Source organism: Gallinula chloropus (genome assembly GCF_964237585.1).
Source record: "Gallinula chloropus genome assembly, chromosome: 16".
Classification (NCBI taxonomy): Eukaryota; Metazoa; Chordata; class Aves; order Gruiformes; family Rallidae; genus Gallinula; species Gallinula chloropus.
Window position 1 is genome coordinate 13,458,927 of NC_140101.1, and position 10,435 is coordinate 13,469,361.

The 10,435-nt window shown below is 51.8% G+C and overlaps 1 protein-coding gene across 1 annotated transcript in view; it reads right to left on the bottom strand.

Annotated features, from left to right (window-relative positions):
- Positions 1-6,049, bottom strand: part of CBFA2T2 (CBFA2/RUNX1 partner transcriptional co-repressor 2) — a gene marked incomplete at its 3' end in the record, with an annotated part of 68,640 nt that extends 62,591 nt beyond the window's left edge. The window contains exon 1 of the mRNA XM_084271417.1: positions 6,011-6,049. Coding sequence (XP_084127543.1) covers positions 6,011-6,038 — 28 coding nt within the window. The 5' untranslated portion in view covers positions 6,039-6,049. The remainder of the gene's footprint in view (positions 1-6,010) is intronic.
- Positions 6,050-10,435: the final 4,386 nt, after the last annotated feature.

Below are 10,435 nucleotides of genomic sequence, written 5' to 3' on the forward strand. Positions count from 1 at the left end.
CATACTCCAAAACTGAAGCCACGCTAGCAGCGAGTCTTTAACTCAGGCTGCAGCATCGTCTTTACTCCAAATAACTCCCTTTCAGGTGCCAGCAGATGTAGTGTCAGCGACAGCCTAAGTAAGGGCTGCTTGTCCCTTAAGCCCATGCAAGCTCTATTGCTGAAGCCTGATCTCCAGAAACCTTCCCAGAAGCCAAATGAAGCTGTATGCCTGGGATCCAACAGCAAGCAACGACAACGCCGGGATGTCCGACAGCCACTGGTGCTCAAGCAACCTCATGGAGCAGGGCAGGAACAAGGAGGGCTTCTGCAGGGCAACGGGACAGGATGCCAGCCAGACCAGCCTGCTTTCCAACTGCCCCTCCTCAACTCGTCCAGGAAAAGCCATCTCGACACCCCTGGGGAATCCCCACCTGGCCCTGCTCTGCGGTGACAGCCCAGGCCTGCTGTTATCTCCCCAACAGATGCATTTATTCTCTTGAGAGCCTCCCACGTCTTATCTAGCTGGCAGTTTCCAAACGTCGATCGCCAAGTCCAGCTAAAACCACTTTAAGCTCTTCCAGGCAACTACTCCTGAAAGCGTTTTCGGCTGGGGAGCGAGGGAGGCAGAACAGCAGCCCCACAGCAGGGTGCCCCTGTCGCCATCCTGCCGGGATGGGTATGGAAGGCACCTCCTGCACCCGGCTCCGGTGCTGCTGTAAAGAGGACCTGGCATGGGAACGGATGTAGAGTTTACAGAGATCCCTTGCTTCGAGCAAATCTGCCTCTCAACACATGGCCAAACTCTCACGCAATAAATTAACTATTTGGCAGCCACCGAACTAGCGCTGGAGCCAAACCAATTAGGGTTTAATATGATCCCAATTTCCTATTTCTGAGATGGGGGTCGGGGAACCGGGGGGAGAGAAGGGGGAAGAGGGAGAGCGAAGTAAATCCCCTCCTGGTTTATAAATCCTTGCCAATCATCCCAGATAAACCTGTCACCCACTGCTCTAAATCTGTGTTTGCACTCGCGTGCTCCAAGGAACGCGATGGGAAAAGGCACATTGGACACAGCCAGCCTGACTCCCCACATGTGTTTTTCATACTTGGGAAATTCAATCATTTAAAAAATATTTACCAAGCTTTGTCTTTAATTAGAAAAACATGACGACGGATAAGGCAAGTTATTGTTTCTAAGCTAGAAATGTCAGAGATCCTAATGATGTCAGAAGATAAACCCCATTACTGACCCACAGACGCGCTGCCAGGGCGGCGGATGTTTCAAAGGGGTTTTTTTAATCTCCTCTCAAAGTTCAGCGCTTTACAGTCAGGATTCATCAGTGGCTTCTTGGCCCCCACCAAACCCAATCAGGGAGGAGGAGGAAGGAAGACTCCAGCCTGCAGATCTGCTAGATTTAATGCAGAAGAGCTCACACAGCGGGGGAGGAACATAGGAGCCTTTGACTTCTTTGTGTTTTAACATCCTGACTACAGTACCTCCCCTGCGCATGCAATTACCTGCCAATCACCTGAGATAAGCAAATTAATCTCATCCACACCTGGAAATGCTGCAGACTGAAATATCCCCAGCTTTAAAAAAAAGGCATCAACTTGCTGCCTAACCAAGACCCACTGAAACGTTTGCTCCCAAGAATACAGCCACAAAGTGTTGTCTTCCACAAAAGCCATGAAAGGAAATAAAGCTGACCGATCCCAGAGCCAACAACCACGAGTGTCCTGGAGCTCTGCCCGCCCAGGACAACATGCGACTGGAGGGATGCACCCCACAGCACAGTCCCTCTCCCACCTCCCTTTGTTCAGGCGCCTCCAGCCAGACATGAAGAGCCTCCGCCGGCAGGATGCACAGCAACTCAGCAGCATAAAGCAAATATTTGTTGGCTAACAGACAGAAAAGATGGCCAGGATGTACTGAGTTATCAGACTGAGTTATCACTTGTGTGCTCACCAGTCCTGATAAGGCGTATGAAGAGCCCTTGCAGGTCAGGGAGGCTCCCTTAGATTGGCTCCCCAGCGCTGCCCAGCTGCTGTCTGCCACCAGCCCAGTCCCACCAGTGCCAGCGACTGTTCGACGCAACCACCAGCCACTGGCCAGACCGGCCTCCTCCAACATACACCAACCACGTACACCCTCCCTGTTTTCTTTCCTTCAGGCTTTTATACCTCCTCCTGTTGCCTCCTGTCAGACAGGGAGTGACAAAATGCAGACACAAGCCAGGCGGGAGCATCCCAGGTGATATATTTGGAAGAACTTGCTGCTACAGCAACTGGGTGCACTGTTAGGAAGTGACAGATCAACTCCCAGGGGATCACGAGGAGTAAAATATATGGATGTGTTTCCTTCAGGGAGAAGCTGGTACTGGTGCTAACAAACTGGTGTGTCTGTCGAGTCCACTCAGAGCAAGGCAATGGTAATTTTGGAAGCATTCATGAAATATTCCTTTGAATATTTTATGATTATCTACCCAAAAGATGGCCAGTGTGCTACTTCCCATTCAAAACCACACCTGCAAGCAGAGCTGTAGTATTTCAAAAACCTTCAAAGTATCACCTATGAACCCAAAGTCAACAGCAGGCTACTTCCCTTCTGAAAATATCCCTGCAAGCCAAGGTTGAGGGCTATTATCAACTATTATCTTAAATACCAACATAAATCAACACATAAATCCCTACCAGAATAGTCTGATCCTTTGGATTATACAATGCTGCAAAACATGTCTTCAGGGAAAACATACATGCAGATTTTGACCCCCAAGCCAGTATGTTACTACCAGTAGGAGCTACTGCTTCTGTCTCTAGAAGAACATGAAATGGAGCAGAGAACAGTTTAGCTGAGCTTGAATGTCAGGGCTGATTAACCTGGAGTGCCCACATACAGCCAAAACCATGTCCACTGACAGCTCCACAGCTGAACCAAACGTGGGTGTATACACACATGGGATGTGGCAGGGACGGATGGGAAGGTGACAGGGACACAGGAAAGGTTTTTTTTCCCCAGACACTGGCTGGGCAAGTGCCTTCAGGAGGGTGGTTTGCAGTCTGGAAGAGTTCCAGGTAAATTTCCACCCAGAACTTTACACCACAGGGGAAGAAACAGATTCAATTCTCACCTTTGTGAGTTTTAGAGCCACCTCCTTCTGAAGTCAAAGAGTTTACCTCTGATTCTTGCCAGCATGAGGGAAACCAGAACAGTCCTTCTCCCCTCTCCAGTGGTTTACAGCAATATCTTGAGGTAGCTGTGAAGCCTTGGCAGCTCAGGCTGACAGAAACCACACTCAGCTCTCCACTCCAGTCCTGCTTTTAAGAGTCAGCTACATGAGCTCTACCTGAAGTAGAAGCTCTTTCCTGTCCTCAGAGAAGCTGCAAATCAAAAACCTCCTGTTTCTTTTCTCTGCCTCTTACAGCATACAAAAAATCAAGGCTGAGTCCCTGAAAGATCCATTTTAACTTCTTCTCACTGGAAATACCCATGTGATAAAAGACATGTTCATGAGAATCCATATGTGCCTTAAACTAAACCGCAGCATCCCGAAGTTTCAAAACAATCCCACATTTCTCCTTTCTTTCTGGATCATTAGTTTCACACTGAGCACTGGATGACTTCTCTGTAACACATACCCAAAGAAACCAAACAACCTCCTGACGTTGCCAGTAACTGTATTTGTAATACAGCAGACATCACTGGGCTGATAACCAAGGCAATGCATATAATTCGTGCTTATAAAAATGATGAGTCTGGGGCTGATTATTCCCTTTCTTGAGCCCCAAGATAAAATCCAACAGTGTTCCTGGGCAAAGGTGAGCCCCACAAATTAAGTGCTGTCTTGTGCCAGCATTCAGCCTGTTCAATAACTGGCACTAACAGGACATTGTTACCTGCTCTATCTGTAAAGCTGCCGAAGGCTGTAACGCATATTTATGTGTTTATCCTTATAAAACAGCTGTATGGCTCACTGGGGTTATCATTAGCACTTCACCAATGGATGCTGAGCCAGAGGCATATTAAAGCTGCATAAGAAATGATGCTTTCCCTGCCGCTGAGTCATCTGAAGCACCCCAGGTGCTTGTCACCCTCTCTTGCCAGGGGCTACAGCCTTGCTGTACCTGCTGGCGTCAGGTCAGTGCGATCGCTCCCTGACCCGGTTCTGTCAGCAGGACCCAGATGAAAAGCCCTGCTCTCAGACGTGGTTTAATAATGCAAAACTGAGCAGCTGCATGTACATTTATACACATTCCAGCCACAAACCAGAAGAGCGTTCAGACAGCTTGCCCAGGGTTGCAGGAAGTGCCACAGCTGAGACGGGAGCTGGTTTCACATATCCACCCCGAAGCTACAGCTTTAGGGCACAAGGTTGAGTCTCCTTTAGCTCCAATTATTTTAAGCAGGATTTCAAAGGCCTGTCTTTCCTCCCAGTGCTCAGTCGAAGAGAAACAGGGCATCTGACCAGTCTCTGCATACACCATCAGGCTGCACCATGAGCACACTGGGTGGGATTTGTTTCATCTAACTCCCAGCTGCCAAAGCCTGAGCCAGCTATCCTGGACTGCCCTTGCAGTCAATGAAAAAGCCCAGGCACCTCCAGCACATAATTCATCTCATCCAGGGAGAGGTGACTGGGACTCATGAGATGAATCACCCCAGGAAGCGCCTGCTCCTCCACTGTGACTGCAAAGGGAGTTTGAAGAAAGGAGATCGGGCAGAGAGTGCTGACTTAGGGACAGCGAGGTTAAAGCAAATGATCTCACCCAAGATCCTTCTGTGGGGCCTTTTCTTCAAGGCAGAGAAAATGAAGAGCCCTCCCTGGCAGCAAGGTTAGGAACCCCTCAATCAGGTACCAGGGCTCTGCTAACCTGCATGGATGTTAACATGGCTTGCTCCCTGATCTGCCCTTCTCCCACCATGGTTTCCACACCAGCACCAGCATCCATCTTTCTCTGTGAACAATCAGACTTCTTTTTGGAATTCCTTCATTTCCTCTGAGCTTTGGGATGTGCTTTTAACTGCTTTTCTGTGACATACCAAGAGTTGCCTTGAGGCTGTGATCCCGCTGGTATGTAATGGGCCCATCCAGGCTATCAGCCTGGCCATCCCTTACTTGCAGGTTCTGTCTGGCACCTTGCTGCTCAGCCCGTGATAGCTCACAGTCCATTCCTGACTGTGAAAAACAAAGGCTGTGTGCACAAGTACAGGTGAGAAAAATGATCAGGAGGTTAACTCGGTGGGAAGCACAGGCTAGCCATCCACCCTGCTCCTTGGCAGCAGCAACACACCTACCTCCCTGCTCTCCTGCCGAACTTATCCCTTTCAGAGAGCACAGCTCTTCTGGAAACAACCCTCCTGTTTGGAGAGATTAATGGAAACGGAGCTGCAATTCATCACCTTCCCAACCCCAAGTAGCAGAGGATGCTGCAACAGATGGGGTACACACAGGCACACGCACACCCAGTCACTGCCCACGTGAGTGCCCATTACCCACCAGCCTGCTCCTGGCCAAGCGACGGGGTGACCCTGGGGTCCTGCCCGGCGCTGGGTTACCAAACCCCATCCAGCCTGGAAATTAAGAATAAACCCAGTGGGCCACCCGCACGGGGCTGCCGTCGGGCTTGTTCTCTCGGTGGGGGTCCCCGAGGCTGCTCCCAGCACGGCTGCCTCACGCTTGGGGGCTGATGAGAGACACACACCCACCGAACACGAATACGATGCGTTTTTACACAGGAACGTGTAGAGCTGGGAGAGCCGAGCGGGGCACGGCACCCCTCCCCGCAGCCCCCGGCCGGACAGGGCAGCCCCGGGAAGAGGGGGTGCTGAGCGCGGTGGCGGGGCCAGCACCGCCGCTGCTCCCCACTCCCCCCACTCCGGCAGCGCCGCTCCCCGCTCCCCGCAGCCCAAGGCCCGGCCAGGCCAAGGCATCCCCGCCGCCGCCGCCCGGCCCCGCTAGGCCCTTCGCCCCCGTCCGAGTGGCGCCGAGCGGGTCGGCGCCTTCCCGCCCCCTCCGCACCGCGGCTCTTACACTGGCAGCCGCCCGGGATCCCCACCATCGCCCGGCTCCTCGGCGCCTCCTCTCGCTCCCCGCCGCGGCCCCACCGGCCCTGCCCGGCCCGGCCCTTCGCCGTGACGCTGCCGGGGGCGCGGCCTACCCGGCCCGCCCCGACAAGGCCGCGGGAGGCCAGGCCTGCTGCCGGCTAACGGAGCGGGGGGCCGCGGCTTGGTCAGAGGCGACGCTTTATGTATGAATTTAATGGCGCAATTTAGCCTAGTTGTGGTTTCTGGCCTCCCTAAACCCATCTCACCATCTCCTCACCTCTGTGCCGAGGTCTCCACGCTGGCATGGAGTTAGGTAGAACACCTGAGGCTGCGGGGCTGTGCACAGCCCAGCGCCAGGAGCTCGGGTGCTGTAACGAGGTGCCTGAGATGCCTCCTGGCACTTCCCACAGCCCAGCTGCAGCCCCGCACCTTGAGGTCTGGGTTCCATCAGGTGGCCAGGTTGGCCTTGGAGAGACATCAGGTCCTTGGACAAGCGGGATGAAGAATCAGGGAGTGGTTTGGGTTGGAGGAGACCTTTTAGAGATTGTCCAGTCCTGTAACAGGAACCTCTTGTACTAGATGAGGTTGCTCAAAGCCTCATCCAGCCTTCATGCATCCACAGCTTCACAGAATCACAGCGTCACAAGGCTGGAAAAAGCCTTTGAAGATCATCAAGTCTAACCAATCCCATCCTAAGCTAAACTTCTCTGGGCAAGCAGTGTCTTGCTGTCCTTGTAAAAGTTTCCTTCTTTATACCCAATCTAAACTGACCCTTTTTCAGTTTAAAACCACTGCCCCTTGTTGTGTCACTACAAGCCCTAGTAAAAAGTCTCTCTCCATCTTTCTTACAAGCTTTTATCTATTGAAAGGCTACAATAAGGAAAAACGTGACTTTTCCCAAAGACCAGATAACCCCATGGCCCTTCTTCTGTGGAAAAGTGGGGACGTGAAAAGCCTTGCTACAAGCTGTCATGGTTAGGTGTGACTTTGTTGGACAGGGAGCTTTGTGTGTCAGGAGATCTCCCACATGGCTGCCTGGTCTCCCAGCATTTCTGCTTTTCGACAAATGCCCCAGGGAGCCTGGCCACAGGAAAACACATTTAGATTTACATAGGAAAAGCCCCAGAGGTTAAGTCAAATGTCCACGTCAGAGCTGAGAAATGAGTGTCTTTAAGTCTTACAAAGTCCAAGCTTGAGTGCATTTACCTCTGGTATATACATCAAAGCCCAGAAATGCTGGAGTTTGTGATCATGAGGGCTTCACTGAGAGCCTGAGAGTTCTGCACAGGGTTTTTTGAGGCCGCAGCCTTGTGCTGACATCCAATCAGCATCTGTAAACTAAGTGCAACCCTGATGCCATGCTGGAGGGATTCTCTGTGGTAGGTGTTCTCCAGGGAAAATGCAAGTAGGACAGCTGGGTCAGGGATTTCCCGAAAGACTTGAGTCTGTAGGAGGAAAGTCATGTGTCTACAAATTGGGTTATAGCCAAGGTTTCTGTTCCCAGCAATAAAATGGAAGCAGGGCCAGGACCTAGTCTCCTGTCCTAAGTAGATATTCTCACTACCAGTTAGCAAGTCATACTGGTACCAGTGTGGCTCCTGATGCCCTGCCACCTCTTGGCTCAGCCTTGGCAGAGCTCATCACCAGTGAAGGAGAGCTTGTGGGATGGAGCAGGCGATCCAAACTGCGAGCCCTAGGGTGCTATCCATCCCCTCAGGTCACTGCCTGTAAAATCAGGGCAGAAAGAGCTGTGAGCCCTACTCGCCTCTTGGGAGAAAATGGCACACAGGTCCTGGCTGCTGTTTCCCAGTAGGACCATGCTGCCAACAAACTGGGTTATTAAATCTCCCAGTTCTGGGATGGTGGCTGCCAGCCTGCAGCCTGTTGAAAGCCTGGCTACAGGTGAGCTGTGGTACACCGCAGCTTGAGTGAGGTTAGCTCTAGATGCTCAGGGAGCCACAGGCTCATTTTGAGCTTGCTGACCAGGAACAGGTATCTCTTCGTCCCAGATGTCCCATGATGGAGCTAATCCAAATTTGCACTAAAGTGTCAGTAGCATCCATCTGGTGCCATCATCCTTGCTTTAATTCTGTAGCTTTGTGTCCTCCCCTTGAGAGGCACCAGCACTTCCCTGAACCATCCTGTTGTCCAGAGCCTGCATCCTCTGTGCAGCTCTTATCTCCTGCCTCACTGGTCTGCAGCTCAGCTCTTGCCTGTGTTTACCACCATTTCATTTCAGTGTCATCTACAGCCTCACTGTGGCCAAATTTATGCTGGTGAAGCAGAAAGGTCTGTTGTGTGGGGTGCTGATAAGGGCTTTGTTTAATTTTAGCTGGTCTGCAAAGCGTGTGAAGCCTCTAGGAGAGCAGCAGGTTGGGCTCCTTCAGATGCCTCACCAGCATGATGGGAACAGCTCCTCAGCCACAGCCTGGCATCTCCCTGAGGCTCACCTACTCGGGAGCCTGAGTGCAGAGGAGGAGGTGGGAAGAGCTGAGCTGGTGGCATGAGGCTGTTGCTACCCCGCTGTGTGTCCTGTCCCTCATGGGCACCATGACCTTGGGGGGATATGCCCTGGTGTGAAGTGTCACTGCCCGGGATGGGGAGGAGGGCAGGAGGGCTGGAACCACAGAGTGCTGAGGGGTGCTGGGGGAAGCTTAAAGGAGCAGCTGATGTAATTTTGGATTCCTTTCTGTTCAACAGCTTTGGTGTTGCCCAAGGAGAAACTGTGGTGGGAACAGAGCTCAATTGCATGTACTGCTGCTTGGTTTGGAAAGATGAAACAGCGGCAGAGGGAAATCCCAGGGAGTGGATTGTGCTAAATAACACTCATAATACCCACAGAGTCTCAGGGTAGGGTACATACCAGGCTTGATCTTGCTGACCTCAACGCTGATGGACGACATAGGAGCTCCGGACAGCAGCTTTGGGAACTTCCATAGTTGCACATGACTTTTCCACAGAAACAAGCTCATATTTTATAAATGTGGCCATTCTGCTGCTTCTCTGGCAAGTGTCTTCTACAGAGACAGAAAGGTGTGAGCAGGGAACAGGGAATGGGCTCTCCGTGCTCTTTACCAGATTTGGGGTGAATCCTGCCAGGGTTGTGGGTAAGACCTGGGCCACAGGCATGGTCCTTTAGGGAGGATGAACTCCAGATCCTGATGGACCGTGTCACCCTGAGACATGCTGCTGTAGCCTGTTGTGTGGGGAGCGCCCCTTCCCTGCCTCCAGCCCCCCAGATTTTAAGGAATACCGTGAACTGAGCTCATCTCATGCTCTGGAGCTGGGGTGTGGTTTGGAAAACATCAACAGCCATCAAATGAAGGGGCTGGTTGCAATTTTTGCTCTGTTGGTACGTGGGTACCCAGAGCAGGGTTTATTTGCTCTAAGAGGAAAAAAACGCACCCAGCCTTTATGAGTATGGATTTATGTTCTGTGTCCAACCAAGCAACACCTGTTCACTGAGCTGGTGTTTCTATATATCCTTGAAACAGGCTGGTGTATTATAGAGGAAGCTCTACTGGCACATGGAATTTGTTAGGAACCCTTGTTTTTAATCATTTGAACATGGGGTGTTTGGGACAAGAGACAGAAGACTTCTCAGTCCCGTGCAGCACGTCAGCACGCTCATCCTAGAGGGGTAGATTTGTGTGTCTAAATATATATACACATATCCCACCCCACTGAGCATCCACAGCTTTGCAAACAGCATTTTTAGGACTATAAACACACAGACACCATACAGGGTAGTAACAAACACACAAACCCTCTGAAAACATTCACACACTTGGCCCACAGCTCAGGAGATGCCCCGTCACCTTGAAAGGGGTGATCACATTTCATCATGTGTCAGACAAATAGTTAAGGTGTTTTCCTGTGGAGTCCTTCTCCCTTTGGTGCAGGGGGAGCAGTGCTTGCCATAGGAGCAGGCACACAGCTCTGCTCCCACACCACACTAGGTGAGGTGTGCTCTGAAGATGCATCTCTCCATTTCAGTTTGCTGTCCTGCCCCATCCTCCCACCCCACACCCCTGAGCACTGATGTAAAGCACCCTTCTGGGTTTGAGCCTCTTTCACTCACTGTGCCCCTTCTTGCTTCTGGCCCAGCTCCTGCAAAGGTCCTACCAAAATATACGTCCTTCATTGCATGGCCTTGAGCCCCCCGTCTGAATAAAGCTTGTGCACCAGCGTGACGCAGGTGGCTGTGGGTGAGGAGCTCAGTCTCTGGGAGCAGGACTTCTCAGCCTTGCTCTCATTTTTCCAAAGTACAAAGATCTGTGTGAGCTCCTACCCTGCAGGATGCCCTGTACTGCAAGGTACAGATGGAGATGGGTCACCAGAAGGTCTGAAACACTGAGATATCCCTCCTAGACCCTGTCCCCGCAGCTGGTGAGGGAGCTGAGAGCAGTTG